Consider the following 18,863-nt stretch of genomic DNA (forward strand, 5'->3'; position numbering starts at 1 on the left):
AAGTGGGTGGGTAATTTACCCTGCGAATTTGGAGCCTGACACTCATCCCCTAAGTGATGTCCCTGAGGGCATGGCGTCAACAATATAAGCATTATAAAGCAAATTCTGGTCCTCTTACCTTAAAAAAAAAAAAGGATATAGAGTTGGAAAGGTTTCAGAAAAGGACAACAAAAATAATCAAGAGGATGGCGCAACTCCCTTATAAGGAGAGGTTGCAGCGTTTGGGATTTTTTAGTTTGGAGAAAAGGTGACCAAAAGGTTACACGTAGGAATTTTATAGAATTGCATGTGGTATGGAGAAAGTAGATAGAGAAAAGTTTCTCTCCTCTTACAACATTGGACATCCAAGGAAGATGAATGTTGGAAGAGTCAGAACAGATAAAAGAAATGACTTCTTCACACAGCACATTGTTAAACTGTGGAACTCACTCCCACAGGAGGCATTGATGGCCACCAGCATGGAAGGCTTTAAAAGAGAATTAGACAAATTCATGGAGGAGAGGGCTATTGATTGGCATTGCCCATGATGTCTGTGTTGTGGCTGCATGGTTTGAGGTGATAATGTTTCTGAATAGCAGTTGCTGGAGGTACAGGAAGGGAGAATATTATTATTGTGCTCAGATTCTGTTTGTGGGCTTCCCATTGAGGCATCCAGGTGGTCACGTGAGAAAAGGATGCTGGACCAGATGCCATTAGCCTGATCCAGAAATCTCTTCTTAAGTTCTCAAGTGCGTAGGATTCACCATTACGAATATGAGCAGGACCCCTCACTCCTGTTGGCACAAAACCATCACAAGGCGACAATAGGGCAGAAAATAGTTCCTTTATGGGCAGTCCCAGATCAGAAATGTTATCTCAGAATTGCAACTCAATGGAAAGCTGCCCAAAATCTTACATTGGAAGCTTGGTGCCTCTGACTCTGAAATAGAGCTTATAATGGAGAAAATTAGACATAATTTGAGGTTTTGACAGGGACTAGAACCTCCAAGCACTTCCTTCTATATCATTTGGCATTCCTTTCTTACATAGACAGCGGAAGGATCATTTTCAAGATGGCCTTCGTCATCAGCCAGGCTGGAACTACACTTGATAATCCAATAGCACTAATATTCTTTATATGTGGATAACATGCATCGTCACTTTTTTTCTCTCATGACTTGGATATTGTTATTTTAACCCCGTGCCAGTTTTATAGTTTTGTTTTTTATCTTTTAATTTTCATCCATAGCAATAACTTCTATTTGTTTTATGTACCGTATTTTTCGCTCTATAAGACGCACCAGACCACAAGACACACCTAGTTTTTGGAGGAGGAAAACAAGGGGAAAAAATTCTGAATCTCAGAAGCAAGAACAGCAGAACTACGCAGTAAAAGCAGCAATCCCTCTTGCTGTTCTGGCTTCTGGGATAGCTGCACAGCCTGCATTTGCTCCATAAGACGCACACACATTTTCCCTTACTTTTTAGGAGGGAAAAAGTGAGTCTTATAGAGCAAAAAAATACGGTAAGTTATAAAATGACTTAAAGGGGGGGGATCTTTACCCAGAAATATTATCTCAGGTGCCAAGCTGAGACTTCCAGCTGTTCCTGTTTCTGCTTTGTTTTGATTTCCCCATTTCTGGGAAAGAATCAAAGAACAAACGTGCTCAGCAAAAGAGCTTTTGCTTGGAACAACCTCCCAGAAAAAGAAGAGGAAAAACCCCAAGGCAAGCAATGAGTTTTGCCAGTATTGTGTGATGCTTGGCTTTCTTATTTTTCTATTGCTCTGTTCATTAACCTCCGTCCCCCCCCCCCCTCTCTATATATATATGAATGGGCTGTGCAAATTTTGCAAAAGGGGAAGGAAACAGAGTGAGCACTTTTTCCATTCTGGGGCTTTTCCTCGCAGCCGGGGACCTCGTGAGGTTGAGCCTGCATCATAACTGCCGAGTCAACTTTCCATTCTTGCTTTCGAGTTCCTTGATAACGGCCTTTGCCAACTAAGCATTTGCCACTTCAGAGTGACTTTATTAAGAAGAACCGCCTTTTTAATTTCAATTTTTTGCAACTCTATCAAGAAAAAGAAGCGTTGTCAATGGACACTTGACAATAAAAAAATAACTAGTTGATTCTGATTTATGCGTGTAAGTTAACACAGGCAGTCTGTATGCCCAAATAGGTGTCTAAATGAGATTGACAGTCGTGTGTTCAAATGTACAAAGGGCCACAGGCTCTTCATAGCTCTAATAGGTGGTGGGTGTTTATCCTTCCAAACTTTAAATAGCTGTGATCCTGAGCATTGCAGGGGGGTTGGACTAGGTTATTCTAAATATAAGTCTCTTTGCAACCAATGGGGTTCATAGAACTTTATAATTGGAAAGGACCCAAAGGGTCATGTAGTCCAACCCCCTACAATGTACAAATCTCAACTAAAGCATCCATGACAGGTGGCCATCCAACTTCTGCTTAAAAACCTCCATTGAAGGAGAGCCCAGAACCCGCCAAGGGAGGTTCCACTGTCAAACAGCTCTTACTGCCATTCCTGATGTTTAGTTGGAATCTCTTTTCTTGTAACTTAAAGCCATTGATTCGAGCCCTACCCTCCAGAGCAGGAGAAAACAAGTGTGCTCCATCTTCCATGTGACAAATCTTGATATCTGATGGTGACTGTCACATCTCCTCTCAGTCTCCTCTTTTCCAGGCAAAACAGACCCAACTGTTCCCCATAAGGCTTGGTTTCCAGACCCTTGATCATCTTGGTCACCCTCCTCTGCAAACATTCCTCCTTGTCAATATCCTTAAATTGAGGTGCCCAGAACTGGACACAGTATACCAGGTTTGGTCTGAGCAAGGCAGAATCGAGTGGTACTATTACTTCGCTTGATCAGGACACTAGACACCTAGAATAGCATTTGCTGCTGCCGCATCACACTGTTGACTCAGGTTCAGCCTGTGTTCCACCAAGACTCCGTAGATCCTTCTCTCATGTGCTGCTTCAAGGCAGGTGTCCCTCCCCCCATCCAGGTGTCATGGGGTCCACTTTCATTGTCCATCTGTTGGTCCTCACACCACACGTATAATTTAAGAATGCTTGAACCTCCACAAATATCAAGGATTTTTCCAAAAGCAAGTTAATGTGAACGCTAATTTCTGACCAGAAGGAAGATACTACAGGATACAGGGACTAATTGCCAGGACTGTTGTTGAGATAGGAACATAATAAGCTGTCCTCTACTAAGCCATTGGTATCCATGTAACTCAGCGTTGTCTACACTGACTGGCAGCAGCTCTCCTGGGTTTCAGGCAGGGGTCTCTCTCAACCCTAACTGGAGACGTTGGGGATTGAACCTGGGACCTTCTGCATATAAAAAGCAGACACTCCACCTTTAAGTCAAAATGGAGAGAGCGACTTTTGGGGAGCATGTTCCAATCTCAGACCTCTGGAGTGCACTGTATTGTGAAGTCATGGGTGATTTGAATCCATAACTTTTGGAATGCAGTCAGTTTAGACCAATGTGATTTGTTTACACAGTGTGGCTATACAGGAAGCTTATTCAGATTTTGTTCTGGAACATGTAAAACCATTCAGAGATATTCAAGCTGTATCACAAAACCTTAGTTGTCTTTTCCCCCTCTACAGTCTGTATTGGAGAGAGGGAGGGAGAGGGTCGATAAACACAATGAGCTTCCCTTAGTGACGACTTCATTTTGGTAACTGGGACCTGACCCAAAGGGACTGGCATTTGTCCAGAGGGTGGGGCCTGGCTTGTTGATTCAGCTTGACACCCACCCACCCCAGATGTCTGATCACGTGTCTGTTTGTTTTTCCCTTTCCTGAACATACAAAGGCAGATTGCTGATCTGAGTTAGAAAAACAAGAAGCAAGATGGTCTAAGGGTTAGAGCAGAGCTTTCCAAACTGTGTGTCGCGACACGTTAGTGTTTTGGCTTCAGTGTGTAGGTGTGTCACATAAATGCTCCCCACACTCCTCCTGGGGCTGGAAAGGGATTAGTTTCAACCTCCGGTTTGCTAGTAAAACTGAATTGAATGTCTAAAAAGTATGCCACCAACATGAAAAGTTTGGAAAGCTCTGGGTTAGAGGTTCAGACCTGGATGTGGGAAAGCCGGGTTCAGATCTGCCCTGCTCAGCTGTGAAGTTCACTCAGTGACCTTGGACTGGTTACCATCTCTCCCTCCCTCCCTCCCTCTCTCTCTCTCTCTCTCTCTCTCTCTCTCTCTCACACACACACACACACACACACACACACACCCTAACCTACCTCACAGTGTTTTTGTGGGGGGTAGAAATGGAGAACCATGGATGCCACCTGACTCTGTTTAGAGGCTACAAATGGAATACAGTGGAATACAGTGGTACCTCGAGTCATAGACACTTCAGGTTACAGATGCTTCAGGTTACAAACTCCGCTAACCCAGAAATAGTACATCAGGTTAAGAACTTTGCTTCAGGATGAGAACAGAAATCATGCAGTGGTGGTGCAGTGGCAGCGAGAGGCCCCATTAGCTAAAGTGATACCTCAGGTAAAGAACGATTTCAGGTTAAGAACTGACCTCCAGAATGAATTCAGTTCTTAACCCAAGGTACCACTGTAATAAACTAGAAGTCCCCCATGACAGTTTTTGAAGCCAGCAAGAATTCCCTTTCATCTCATTCATGTCTGTGTCCCATGAAGATTTACAGCCTCCACGATGGAAATTCACAGTTGGTGAAATGAGGGTGGTACAAGCAGCCTGCAAGTTCCTTCCTTCCTTCCTTCCTTCCTTCCTTCCTTCCTTCCTTCCTTCCTTCCTTCCTTCCTTGTATTTACATACCACCTTTCCTTCAAGGAGCTCAAAGTGGTCACATAGTTCTCCTCCTCCTCATTTAATCCTTATAACAACCCTGTGAGGTAGGTCAGCGTGAGAGTGAGTGCCTGGCCCAAGGTGAGCTGCCTGGCCGAGTGGGGATTTGAACCCTGTTCTCCAGGTCCTAGTCACACACACTAACCACTGTACCAAACTGCTGACGCCAGTGATGAACCCATGAGATGCTCTGATTTATTGTACCTGCAGCCTTGAGATATTGTCTTATGCTGGGCACTTTTACCATACATGACAGCGGGCAAATCCTGGGTTTCTGATGTCAAGAGGGGGAAATGATTGAGGCAAGAGCAGGTTTCATTTTCAGGAGTGAAAGATGATGTTGTGGTGAGTTGGTTTGAGAGAGAGAGAGAGACCATTTCCCATCTGCCAACTCATCTGCGTTCTGCAGCTTGTGAGTCAGATTTTGTGTGGTCTCTTGTTTGTCTCGGTTACTCATACTGTATTCCAAATCTTCAGTTCACTCCTCCAGATTTCCACATCAATTTGCGGTATTATTTTTAAAAGTCCTCATTAAAACCCAGCAGCATTTTTATGAAAATTGCTTCTACAGTACACATTTTTGTATGCACTTTTCTTCTGAATACAGACAATTTTGCAGAGCTTCATTTTTTATTTTTATTTTTGCATTTATATTCCACAACTCCCCACCCCCGCCCCGCCCTCAGGAGTTCAAGGTGGTTTACACAGTTCTTCACATCTCCATTTTACCCTCACAGCAACTTTGTGAGGTAGGTTAGGCTCATATTGAGTAACTGGCCCAAGGTCATGGGATCATAGAATTGTAACCCTGAGAATAATCATTCTAGTCCAACTCATTGCAATGCAGGAATATGCAGCTGTCCAATATGGAGATCAAACTTGCAACCTTGGTGTTATCAGCACCACACTCTAGGCATAGGAGACCTTCGGCCCTCCAGATGTTTTGGACTACAATTCCCATCATCCCTGACATCTGGTCCTACTATCTAAGGATTGTAGGAGTTGTTGGTCAAAACATCTGGAGGGCTGAAGGTTGCCTATGCCTGCTCTAACCAACTGAGCTATATTCACCCAATGAAATTAATGGCTGAGTGGGAATTTCAATCCTGACCTCCCAGGTCCTAGTCTGGCATGCTAACCACACTCTTGGGGTTTTTTAAATCAGGTTTTACATTTCAATTTTTACCTGTTTGGGATTTGTCATTAAGTGACTTTGACTTTTTAAATATATATAAAATGACTCCGCAAATGCTGCTGTGTATCTGTCATATTGTCATTTGATAAGAGGATATGGTCTGGACCCGGCTCAAGCTGCCACCTGCTTTTGTGCCTTCTCTAGAAGATAAGGGTTTTGTTTTTGTTTTTTGTTTGCCTTAAATGAAAGGTTTGTGTGTTTTCTGTCTTGGCTTTCCAGGAAACTGCCCACCATTCCCGTGGTTTTGGCTTCCTTCAACCTTCCTCCTCCTCTTCTGTTAAACAGCGCTCAGGGAACAGTTTTGTAACTTTCCCTGCTGTGGGGCTGATTCTTTTGCCACAGATGCATACACAGTTCTTCCTCACGAGTTCTCTACCCCTCCTGTCAAGGGGTCATTTTTACTTCATCATAACCACCTTCCAGGACCTAGTTGAGCTCATACAGCCCTTTCCTGCCCAAGGCATGAATGTTTATGTTGTTTGAGAGATGCTGGCACCTGGGGCACTTCTGAGCATGAGCAGAGTTCCTGCCTTAGCATTTGCTTACTCCCACCTCTAAAGACATGAGGGCGGAGTGTGCATACACTGAGTTCATTATTAGTGAACAAACATTTTTTAGTAATTAAGTGGCCCTGTGGAGTCTCTCCCACTCTTAAGGCTGTAGCTCAGTGGTAGAGCATCAGCTTTACAAACCTTTCCTGTTGGGTTCAGGTAGGTAGCCGTGTTGGTCTGTTTTAGTTGGGTGGGTGGGGGGGAGGTCCAGTAGCACCTTAGAGACCAACTAAGTTTGTTCTGGGTATAAGCTTTTGTGTGCATGCACACAAAAGCTTATACCCAAGCAGGGCCTGTCCTTGCCGCTGCTTGTCCACCAGGTTTCTCTTACGCACAGCAACCCAGGTCATGTGGGCGGGGAGGGGGGGTTGCAGTGATTTTTAGGAAGTCATTAGTTTGCACCAGGCGTCCTATTGGGAAGACCCAGTTTTCTGAGTGCATGTTCTGGAAGTTGGGCAATAGGGGCAGTACAGGATTCCTTTTGGTGTACCGACCTCCCCGCTGCACCAAGGATTCCCTGCCCGAGCTGCTTCAGGTCGTGGCGGATGTTCTCCTGGAGACACCTAGCTTGGTTGTCCTAGGGGATTTTAACATCCATGCCGACACGACCTTACAAGGGGCCGCTCGAGACTTCGTGGAAAGCATGGCCTCCACGGGGCTGTCCCTGAATAAGTCTGGCCCAACCCATAGCCGCGGACATGCCTTGGACCTGGTGTTTACCTCTATGGATGTTGGTGATCTGACACTAAGTAAAAGTGAAACGAAAGAAGTGCCATGGTCAGACCACTTCCTGGTGCAACTGGACTTCTCTGCGACCCATCCCCTCTGTAGGGAGGTGGGACCGATTCGGATGGTCCGCCCCCGCCACTTAATGGATCCAAATGGTTTCCAGAGAGTGGTAGGGGATGCTTTATCCCATGTTGATGGCCTTTCAGCCGATTCCCTGGTGGCCCGCTGGAATGTGGAGTTAACCAGGGCTATTGACTGTTTGGCTCCGAAGCGCCCTCTCCGATTGCATGGAGCCCGGAGAGCCCCGTGGTTTTCCACGGATCTGAGGGCAATGAAACAATCATTGAGACGGCTAGAGCGCCGGTGGCGGATAACTCATTCTGAATCTGACCGGACACAGGTTAGAGCTCAACGTCGAGCCTACCAAGTGGCGATAGTGACAGCGAAGAAGACTTTCTTCACCGCCTCTATTGCATCTGCAGAAAACAGCAGCAGGAGACTCTTTCAGGTGGTTCGCAATTTAGCGGAACCACCTGTAACATCGGGGCCCAGTACGGGCCACATGTTCTCCTGCAATGATTTTGCAAAGTTTTTTGCAGATAAAATCGCTCAGATTCGGGAAGAAGTAGACTCCACCATGGGAGCAGGGCCGGGGCGGGAGAGTGCTAGAGTCCTGTCTGGTCAAGTTGTGTGGGATCAATTCCAATCTGTTACCTCCGAGGATGTGGACAGGCTGCTTGGACGAGTGAAGCCAACCACCTGTCTCCTGGATCCTTGCCCATCCAGGCTTATAAAAGCTAGCCGGGAAGGACTGGGCGATGGGCTTCGTGGGGTGGTGAATGCTTCCCTCCGTGAGGGAGCCTTCCCAGACCCGCTGAAAGAGGCGGTTATTAAACCGCTTCTTAAAAAACCATCTTTAGATGCGGCCACGATGGCCAATTATCGCCCAGTCTCAAACCTTCCATTCTTGGGCAAGGTGATTGAGCGAGTGGTTGCTGAACAACTCCAGGCACGCCTGGAAGAAGCGGACCATTTGGATCCCTTCCAGTCGGGATTCAGGCCTCATCATGGGACTGAAACTGCCTTGGTCGCACTGGTTGATGATCTCCGGCGGGCTAGGGACAAAGGTGAGAGCTGTTTCCTAGTTCTGCTGGATCTCTCAGCGGCGTTTGATACCATCGACCATGACATCCTTCTGGACCGTCTTGAGGGGCTGGGAGCTGGGGGCACTGTCATACAGTGGTTCCGCTCCTTCCTTCTGGGCCGTGTTCAGAAAGTGGCGGTGGGGGATGAGTGTTCAGACCCCTGGGCTCTCACTTGTGGGGTGCCTCAGGGTTATGTCCTCTCCCCCATGCTTTTCAACATCTACATGCAGCCGCTGGGAGGGATCATCAGGAGGTTTGGGCTGGGTGTTCATCAGTATGCAGATGATACCCAGCTCTACCTCTCTTTTAAATCAGAACCAGTGAAGGCGGTGAAGGTCCTGTGTGAGTGTCTGGAAGCAGTTGGAGGATGGATGGCGGCTAACAGATTGAGGTTGAATCCTGACAAGACAGAAGTACTGTTTTGGGGGGACAGGAGGCGGGCAGGTGTGGAGGATTCCCTGGTCCTGAATGGGGTAACTGTGCCCCTGAAGGACCAGGTGCGCAGCCTGGGAGTCATTTTGGACTCACAGCTGTCCATGGAGGCACAGGTCAAATCTGTATCCAGGGCAGCTGTTTACCAGCTCCATCTGGTACGTAGGCTGAGACCCTATCTGCCTGCAGACTGTCTCGCCAGAGTGGTACATGCTCTGGTTATCTCCCGCTTGGACTACTGCAATGCGCTCTACGTGGGGCTACCTTTGAAGGTGACCCGGAACCTACAACTAATCCAGAATGCGGCAGCTAGACTGGTGACTGGGAGCGGCCGCCAAGACCATATAACACCGGTCTTGAAAGACCTACATTGGCTCCCAGTACGTTTCCGAGCACAATTCAAAGTGTTGGTGCTGACCTTTAAAGCCCTAAATGGCCTCGGTCCAGTATATCTGAAGGAGCGTCTCCTCCCCCATCGTTCTGCCCGGACACTGAGGTCCAGCTCCGAGGGCCTTCTGGCGGTTCCCTCACTGCGAGAGGCCAAGTTACAGGGAACCAGGCAGAGGGCCTTCTCGGTAGTGGCGCCCGCCCTGTGGAATGCCCTCCCACCAGATGTCAAAGCGATAAACAACTACCTGACATTCAGAAGACATCTGAAGGCAGCCCTGTTCAGGGAAGTTTTTAATATGTGACATTTTAGTGTATTTTTCATCTCTGTTGGAAGCCGCCCAGAGTGGCTGGGGAAACCCAGCCAGATGGGCGGGGTACAAATAATAAATTATTATTATTATTATTATTATTATTATTATTATTATTATTATTATACCCAGAACAAACTTAGTTGGTCTCTAAGGTGCTACTGGACATTTTTTTATTTTTCATGTTGGGGGGACACTTTCTAGACATGCTTCATTTCGCGACACAGTAATTCAGTTTGACTACCAAACTGGAGGTTAAACTATCCCCTATCCAGCCCTGGGGGTAGCGCAGGGAGCATTCCCACGACACACCTACACACTGCAGCCAACACACTAACGTGCCATGACACACAGTTTGGAAAGCTGTGCCGTAGAGAGCCACTGCCAGTCAATACTTAGGTGGACCAGGTGGTCTGAGTTGGTTGAAGGCAGTTTCCAATTTCCCACTCCCCAAAACCGCATCATCTATAAACTGGAGAAGAAGTCCATACACACAGACTTTCCCAGTTTTATGTTCTGTTGAGGCATGCATGTAATTCATGCAGGAGGAGGGAAAGAATGGAGCATCCTGGATGAGGGTGCGCTGTCTGGCTGGCACCCTGAACGCGAGCTCTCAATGCTGCAACTATTTGTTGCAGATTCCACCTCTGTGCTGTGATTTCTTCTAAATTTACAAAAACTAAGTACAACGCTTAAGAATACATCAAATATAAAGACAGAGTGGGAGTGACAGTTTGATTACATTTAATAGCATTCATATAAGAAAGGATATTGTTTGATATATTTGACATAACTATTAAGATATTTATTCAGAAAGTTTGCTGATTATCTGTTAAGGGTGAGGTGTTATAGTGGAAAGAGAACAAATTTATTATTGTGGGGGGAGTCATATAGTTCTCATAATAAACAGCTATAACTATACATTTATAAACAAAGCACTGAAAAAAAATACAACAATCTTATCATTCCACTACTGTAATTTATAAATAAAGTCACTTTTTCCAGGGCACTTAATATCTCATGTGTTTTACTGCTTTCTAAAATGTTATGTAAACGTTGTAAGATGTGCAGCTTCCTGTTGTTGTTGTTGTTGTTGTTGTTGTTGTTTTTAAAATTCTATTTGATTGTTTTCCAGTGATTTTGCAGTGATTTTTGCAGGCATAATCTTGTGGTGATTGGTAAACTTAGATCAAGTTGTAGATTAAGTTCTTTATAACAATAGCAAGCTCTGATGCCGAATTGTGACAGCTCTGTTTCCAAAATGGAGCAAGGAAGAAATATGAGGAAGGTGTGTGGCATGCTCTGGGGAAATCTCAAGGCTTGCAGAAGTACAATAACATACCTTGAGGGAAACCCCCTCACACACAAAAACAGCCCAATGAGAACTGAGTATTCTCGGTAACCACAAAATGCTGTTTGTCCGAGGGGAAGGGGACACAGAGAAAATTGAGTGGTGAGTAAAAGTAGAACAAAGTATCCAGGAAATGAGCATGGTTGATTAGAAATATATCTGAACAGAAACAATTCACACAGCAACAATTTATTGTAACCCCTGCTTTTGTGACATGTAACCCCAACCCCTGTTAAGTGGCAGTACACCATTCGCCACCAGCTTCCACAAATGAAAAGCCTCTGTGCGAAAATTCTTTGCAGCCTGGCATATTGAGAACATGCGAATGAATTTTTTATTTTTATTTTTTTTTAATTGTAATGAAATTTATACACTGCTTGATGGTAAAAAAAAAATCATCATAATCACTGAAACAGTTTACCAAAAAAAATAGAACAATAAAATTACCAATTAGCAACAATAATGTAAGACTTCTTAAACATTAAAATAACAATAACCTAAAACAGTATCCGAAGAAGTGTGTATACACACGAAAGCTCATACCTAGAAAGCTTTTACTTAGTTCGTCTTTAAGGTGCTACTGGAACATCTTTCAATATATATATTTTTTAACTTTCATCATTGTTATTTACTAAAAACAGATTGAACTTGTTTCTGCTTCCTAAATATGTGGATAGGCTCATCTAAACAAAGGTGTTTTAAGCAGGTGCCAGAAAGAGTGAAGTAAAGTGAAGTGAAGGCACTTACCTGATGTCAATAGGCAGGGAGTTCCAAAGTGTATTTTTCCCCCAGTCCATTAACTCAGACACTTATCTGTTAAAAGGGCATTTAGTGGTGCCTACCAGAGTTTTCTTAGATTTCCAAATGTTCTCCCAATTCCCCCAGCTCTGTCCTGGTTTGAAATTCAATGGCAGTGAAAAGATTTTAAACTTTAAAAAATGTAGGCATGTCAAAAGCTGTAGCCCCTGTACCGCAGGATTTTTTGGGCAGTATTTCAAAATAAGGGACATCCACCATGTTCTGTGGAGCTCTTGTGATCTGGACGTTCTCTTGAAATATGGCCGCCTTTTGGCTGGGGAGCCTTGAGATGGAGAAAACAGCTAATCCAGGCATAGGCAAACTCCGGCCCTCCAGATGTTTGGGACTACAATTCCCATCATCCCTAGCTAACAAGACCAGTGGTCAGGGATGATGGGAATTGTAGTCCCAAACATCTGGAGGGCCGGAGTTTGCCTATGCCTAAGCTAACCCCTTTTGGGCTGCCATTTTGTACCCATGAAGCTGACGAAAACAGTGCATACATTTTATTTGCTATGCCCACTTGCTCATCTCTGTGTTTCTTTAATCCCTTTGCAGAGCTCCACTCAGGAGATTGGAGAAGAGGTGGAAGATGGCGTGATATATAGCATTTCGCTCCGGAAAGTCCAGCTCCACCACACAGCCAACAAGGGGCAGCGATGGCTGGGGGTAAGTGAAGGCTTCCAGCCTTTCATAAGAACAGACAGGGCACTGTGGCCGAAAGTGACTTTTTTATGAGCTTGGAGGTCGCTAGTTGTGATGTCACCTCAGAACCTGTGCAACTTCCTGTCTCTGGTGTGGAGGCAACTAAAGTCGCCAGCCTTACAGGGCTGTTCTGAGCGTTTGACCAGTGGAACAGGACTGTCCTTTGTTGGAGGCATGTAAGCAGAGGCCTTGCCTCTCAGATAATACATGGAAGTTGGACCTGAGATGCACTTACTCCTAGTGATGTCACCTGGTGCAACATCTGGAGGGGTAATGTCTCTCCCCCCAGCTTCACAGCTCAATAATAATAATATAATAATAATAATAATAAATTTTTATTTATACCCCGCCCTCCCCAGCCAAGACCAGGCTCAGGGCAGCTAACAACCAATAATAAAAACAAGTTGATTAAAATACAATTTTAAAAGTTTAAAATACAACATTAAAACATTAGGATGCAGCCTCTTCACAGGAGGAGAAAGGAAAAAGAAAGGGGGGGGGGAATCAAACTGATTCTAAGCCAAAGCCCAGGCGGAACAACTCTGTCTTCCAGGCCCTGCGGAAAGAAATCAGATCCCGCAGGGCCCTGGTCTTATGAGGCAGAGCGTTCCACCAGGCCGGAGCCAGTGTTGAGAAGGCCCTGGCTCTGGTTGAGGCTAATCTAACTTCCTTAGGGCCCGGGACCTCTAGGGTGTTGCTATATATGGACCTTAAGGTCCTCCGTGGGGCATACCAGGAGAGGCGGTCCCATAGGTACGAGGGTCCTAGGCCGTGAAGGGCTTTAAAGATCAAAACCAGCACCTTAAATCTGACCCTGTACTCCACTGGGAGCCAGTGCAGCTGGAAAAGCACTAGAACAGCTTCCACAACTCCCCTTGAAGCAGTGGCTCATGTAATTCTCTGTCCCTTTCACAGTTTGAGAACGAGTCGGCCTTAAACCTGTACGAGACTTGTAAGGTGCGGACCATCAAAGCCGGGACCCTGGAGAAGCTGGTGCAATACCTCGTCTCTGCATTCAAAGGCAATGATTCCACCTACGTCACCATCTTCCTCTGTACATACCGTGCCTTTGCCACGACCAAGCAGGTCCTGGACCTCCTTCTGAACAGGTAATTTTCTGCCTTCTCTCTCCTTGTGGGGCTCTGTGGGGTAAGACACCGGTTCCTGAGTCCAAGCTGCTGTCGGGAAGAGCAGTCAGTGGTGTAGCATGGTAATTGCTGTGGACTCCTCCAGATACCTAAAAGATCTCCTCCCCTGCTACAGTGCACAGTGGTTAGAGTGTCAGCCTAGGACCTTGGGGGGCGGGGAGCAGAGTCCAAATTCCTATGAAGTCATGAAGCTCACTGGAGTGGCCTTGGGCCAGTCACTCACTCTCAGCCCAACCTCACAGGGTTGTTGTGAGGGTAAAATAGGAAGGTGGTTGTACCATGTACACCACCTTGTGCTTCTTGAAGGAAAAAGTGAGTTATAAATGCAATAATAGTAATAGTCAGCCAATCACTGCATTCTGCAGGAGAAGGCATTCTGCAGATGCCATCCTACCAGGAGGCCTGTCCATCAAAATTAGGCCATTAGTGGGGTGACACTGAGCCTTTGGGACCCCATTTCATTGCATATCAGACAAGTGCCTTCCCTACTGTCTTTTCGGTACCTGCTGACGATGAAAGCCTTCCAAAATCTTGAACCCCACTGGATTGATTTTATGGATGAGCCATGGTTTTAAACCATTTTAATATTCATAATTGCTTTTTTGGTAAATCACTTCTGGATGAGGAGGAGTAATTCATTGGTGAAATAAACAGTGATTGATAAAAATGGCAGTTATTACCTCAGAAAGGTTATTCTGAAAGCCCTGTACGAAATCCACCACGGATGAGGATGAGAATCTTTATTCTTTTTTTACCCAATGCAATGTTGTTTTATTCTAAATTGCTTTGTGAGACCTCTCATGGGGGGGGGGGTGATTCATAAATGAAATGAAACAATAATACAATTTCCATCATGCCTGACCGTGCTGGTAGTCGGAACTGTTTTGGGGGCAAGTGGGCGTCCAGTAATCCCTGAAATGTATATGTGTGCATCGCAAAGCTTTGATTGGCTTTCCCTGGTCCTCTAGATATGGCAAACTGCACCTCCAGGTCAACGGAGACCACCCCAGGCATGCAGTGGACGAGAGGCTGGAGCTGAAAAAGTAAGTGTCTGGCCTGTGTGCGATGGCGCAGGGGGTCAAGGTAGTACTCCCCAGACGTCATTGGACCTCAACTCCCATCATTCCCTCACCATTGAACAGACTAGTAGGGGCTGATGCGAGTTGTAGTCCAACAACACCTGGAGGCTACCATCTTGCATACCTTAGCAGAGATGGAGTGCTGGGCAACTTCCTCAGATTTCTAACCAGCATGGCAATATTTTTTTTGTGTGTGAGAGAGACACAGTAAAAGATTCAGAAGTGGTTTACCCCAGAACAAGGGTGAGGAACCCTTCTTCAGCCTGGATTCTAGGCATGGAAGTGGGGTGAAGGATTGGATCCAGCCAGAGGACCACAGATCCTCAACTTCCCATGCCGCCCCCCCGCGTGCTGGGGCTGCCAATCTGTCAGTCACCTGATATCACCCTGATGTCAGATGCCCATGTGGACAATCAGCAACCATTGCCTCCTTTGACTCAGTTGCAGAGTTACCTGTCTCCGTACCTGGGGTGTCACATACATAGGGCATGGGACTTAGTCAAAATGGGTGGAGCAATTAGGTCCATGGGCCGGAGGATCCCCACCTCTCAAGGCTAAAGGTCAACCCCCCCTTTTTGGGTGCAATGCAACCCTCTGAAACACACATTAGCCTGGCTTGTGGAGGAAGCCCAACTTCTTATTCTTCCTCCTCCTCCTCAGCACCATCTCGTCCATCCTGGGTGCCTGGCTGGATCAGTACTCCGAAGACTTCCGCAAGCCTCCGGACTACGCCTGCCTGAAGCAGCTGATAATTTATGTGCGGCTCAACATCCCAGGCTCAGACCTGGAGCGGAGAGCCCGCATCCTCTTCACGCAGTTCCAGCAGCAGGAGCGGGCCGAGGTGGAGGCGGAAGGTGAGCAGGGCTTCTCTCTCTCTTTCTCTCTCTCAGCTTAGCCTATTTCACAGGGTTGTTGTGGAGATAAGATAGCAAGCAGGAGTGGGTGGGGCAGCCTGCCTGAGCTCCATAGGCAAGAAAGGCCAGATTAAGATTAAGCAGCTGCATTCCAGTGCATTGGCCGGTCGTTCCACATACCCCAGGGCCGCTAACTCTGACTGGCAGCAGCTCTGCATGGTCACAGGCAGGCAGAGAGGATTCACCACCACCACCACGCCAATTCCATTTATCTGGATATCCCAAGGACTAGACTTGGAGCCTTGCAGATGCAAGACTTTTGCCCTACAGCTGAGCGGTGGCCCCCTTCCATCATACAGGCCAAACTTCACCAATCTGGTGCCCTCCAGAGATTTTGGACTACAGCTATAGTCCAAAATGGCCATTGGTGGTTGGGGTGGGTGGGACATGTGCAGGCAACCCTTGATTTGTACAGGGGTTGCATTCCAGGACATCATGGAGCACACATAAGCTCGTTACGCTCCCGTTGTGGCTGATCCAAGAACGGCCCGTGCATGCATAGTCACACGTTCTTTGAACACATGCAAAATCAGGGGTGCCTATAGTCTCTAGTTTGACTGGCAGCAGCTGCCTCCAGGCCTTCAGCTTTGGAGATGGTCTCAGCCTGACTCCACGAGACCCTTTTAGCTGGAGATGCCAAGGATTGAATTCTGCCTGTGAAGGGTGTTCTCTGCCACTTCCTTTTATAGCCCCTCTGATCTGTGCTTAGATTGGGCTGGGGGTCAGGGAGCAATGGCAGATGCCCTGTCCTCTGCTGGCCTTCCAGCCAGTTGCTCCATGCCTTGACTCTGTCCCCTTGTCTCTCCCAGCTGTGGACCATGCCAGCTGCACCCTGCGGCTAGAAGAGGAGAATGGACTAGGAGAAGGCAAGCTAGATTTCCTCTCTTTCTCGCCGGAGATGGTGGCCGAACAATTCACACTAATGGATGCCGTGAGTGTCTGATTCAACCCGGGCGTGCTTTCTGTGACAATCCCCCCACCCTCTCTCTTACATAAGATATTAGGTAAAGGTAAAGGGACCCCCTGACCATTAGGTCCAGTCGTGGCCGACTCTGGGGTTGCGGCACTCATCTTGCTTTATTGGCCAAGGGAGCCGGCGTACAGCTTCCGGGTCATGTGGCCAGCATGACTAAGCCGCTTCTGGCGAACCAGAGCAGCACACGGAAACGCCATTTACTTTCCCGCCGGAGTGGTACCTATTTATCTACTTGCACTTTGACATGCTTTCGAACTGCTAGGTTGGCAGGAGCAGGGACCGAGCAACAGGAGCTCATCCCATCGCGGGGATTCAAACCCCCGACCTTCTGATCAGCAAGTCCTAGGCTCTGTGGTTTAACCCACAGCGCCACCTGCGTCCCCACATAAGATATTACTCTGAGTTAGATTGCTGCATGGGGCTGGCCTTGAAGACTTTTTTTGGAAACTGCAACTAACGCAGAGTTCAGCAGCCAGATTTCCCACTAGGACTAGATGCAATGAGCCTATGACATGGGTACTGACCTGGCTGCGCTGGCTATCAGTTTCTTCCAGTTTCAATTCAGTTTTGGCTCATAAAGCCTTAGGCAGCTTAGCCATGCCTCTGGGTACCAGTCGCTGGAAACTGCAGTTGGGGAGAATGCTGTTGTGCTCAGGTCACCCTTGTGGACATCTGGCTAGTCGCTGTGTGAAAAAGATCCTGGACAAGACGCATCCAGTAGGATGTTCTAATGTGCTTATGTTCCTCCTCCTCCTCCAAAACCCTTGGAAAGGGCATTAAATTTCCATATACAGTCATACCTCGGGTTACAGATGCTTCAGGTTTGCGTTTTCTGGTTGCACACCGTGCCGAATCCGGAAGTACCAGAACGGGTTACTGCCAGGTTTCGGCGCATGCGAAGACCCACTAAATCACGCTTTGTGCTATCACAGAAGTGCTGAATCGCAACCCACACATGCGCAGACGTGGCACTGCAGGTTGCGAACATGCCTCCTGCACGGATCACGTTCGCAACCCGAGCCTCCACTGTAAATGAATGACATCTTGCCTTCTTCAAGCCACCATCCTTGCTTTTCCTGATCCTTGTCTTAATGCCTCTCTGTTGCAGGAGCTTTTCAAAAAGGTGGTTCCCTATCACTGCCTTGGCTGCATCTGGTCCCAGCGGGACAAGAAAGGCAAGGAGCACTTGGCCCCCACCATCCGGGCGACCGTGTCCCAGTTTAACCGTGTCACCAACTGCATCATTTCAACTTGCCTTGGGGACCGGGCCCTGAAGCCACAGCAAAGAGCCAAGGTGGTGGACCACTGGATTCAAGTAGCTCGGGTAGGTTGCTTGGCTGTAGACCCCTCCAGAAAAATAAATAAATAGTATTGTGGTTTGAGATGGGACTCAATCCAAAGTATGTTTTGGAATGGGGCATTTCAAGAACATGGGTGGATGGGTTTTTTGGGGGAGGGGGTGTTTCTTTTCAATCAAGTTTCTAGTCTTCACCACAGAAGACAGTGATTGCCACCAACATGGGTGGCTTTAAAAGAGGATTAGGCTGATTCGTGGAGGAGAAGGGCTACCAACAGCTACTAGCCACAATGGCTATGCTCTGCTTCCACTGCCAAGAGGCAGGATGCCTCTGAACTCCAGTTGCTGGAGATCACAAGCAAGTCCTGCTTTTAGGCTTCTCAACAGGGTAGCTAGTTGGCCAGTGTGAGAACAGGATGCTGGACCAGTGGCCTCATCCAGAAGGCTCTTCTTACATTTTTACGTTCTTCGCTACTAACGCTGCTGTTAAGTGGAGCAAAACTCAACATAGGCAACAAGTTTTTAGTTTGTTGCTTACCTGTAACCGGGGAGTTTTAATTTGCATTTCCTTTTGACTGCAATATTTGGGTCACCTGAATGCAAATCTCTCTCTCTCTCTCTCTCTCTCTCTCTCTCTCTCTCTCTCACACACACACACACACACACACACATATGTATATGCCACAGAACTTAATCCATTCCAGGAAATTAAGATAGCAATTCAAATGCTGGGCAGATGATCCAGGAAACAACTGCCTAACCCTTAACCCACAATAAGGTGATTTTTTAAAACTCTGCGTGTGTATCTCCTCTTTCTAGCTCCTTCTAACGCCCACTATTTTTCCTTGTGCTCCTCCAGGAATGCCGGATCCTAAAGAATTTCTCTTCCCTCCGGGCCATTCTCTCTGCCCTGCAATGCAACGCTGTTCACAGGTTGAAGAAGACATGGGATGAGGTCTCCCGGTGAGTAGGGTATGAAGGAAGAATTTGGGTGCAGGGGGAG

General features: G+C 46.9%; 1 protein-coding gene across 7 annotated transcripts in view; it reads left to right on the top strand.

Annotated features, from left to right (window-relative positions):
* RALGDS (ral guanine nucleotide dissociation stimulator) overlaps positions 1–18,863 on the top strand; it is a 94,948-nt gene that overhangs the window by 60,514 nt on the left and 15,571 nt on the right. For all 7 annotated transcript variants that reach the window (XM_083721375.1, XM_083721377.1, XM_083721376.1 and 4 more), the window contains exons 2-8: positions 12,300–12,410; positions 13,362–13,555; positions 14,563–14,637; positions 15,334–15,527; positions 16,397–16,518; positions 17,672–17,887; positions 18,720–18,823. In XM_083721375.1, coding sequence (XP_083577501.1) covers positions 12,300–12,410; positions 13,362–13,555; positions 14,563–14,637; positions 15,334–15,527; positions 16,397–16,518; positions 17,672–17,887; positions 18,720–18,823 — 1,016 coding nt within the window. The remainder of the gene's footprint in view (positions 1–12,299; positions 12,411–13,361; positions 13,556–14,562; positions 14,638–15,333; positions 15,528–16,396; positions 16,519–17,671; positions 17,888–18,719; positions 18,824–18,863) is intronic.

The sequence above is a fragment of the Podarcis gaigeae genome, assembly GCF_964106915.1.
Source record: "Podarcis gaigeae genome assembly, chromosome: Z".
NCBI lineage: Eukaryota > Metazoa > Chordata > Lepidosauria > Squamata > Lacertidae > Podarcis > Podarcis gaigeae.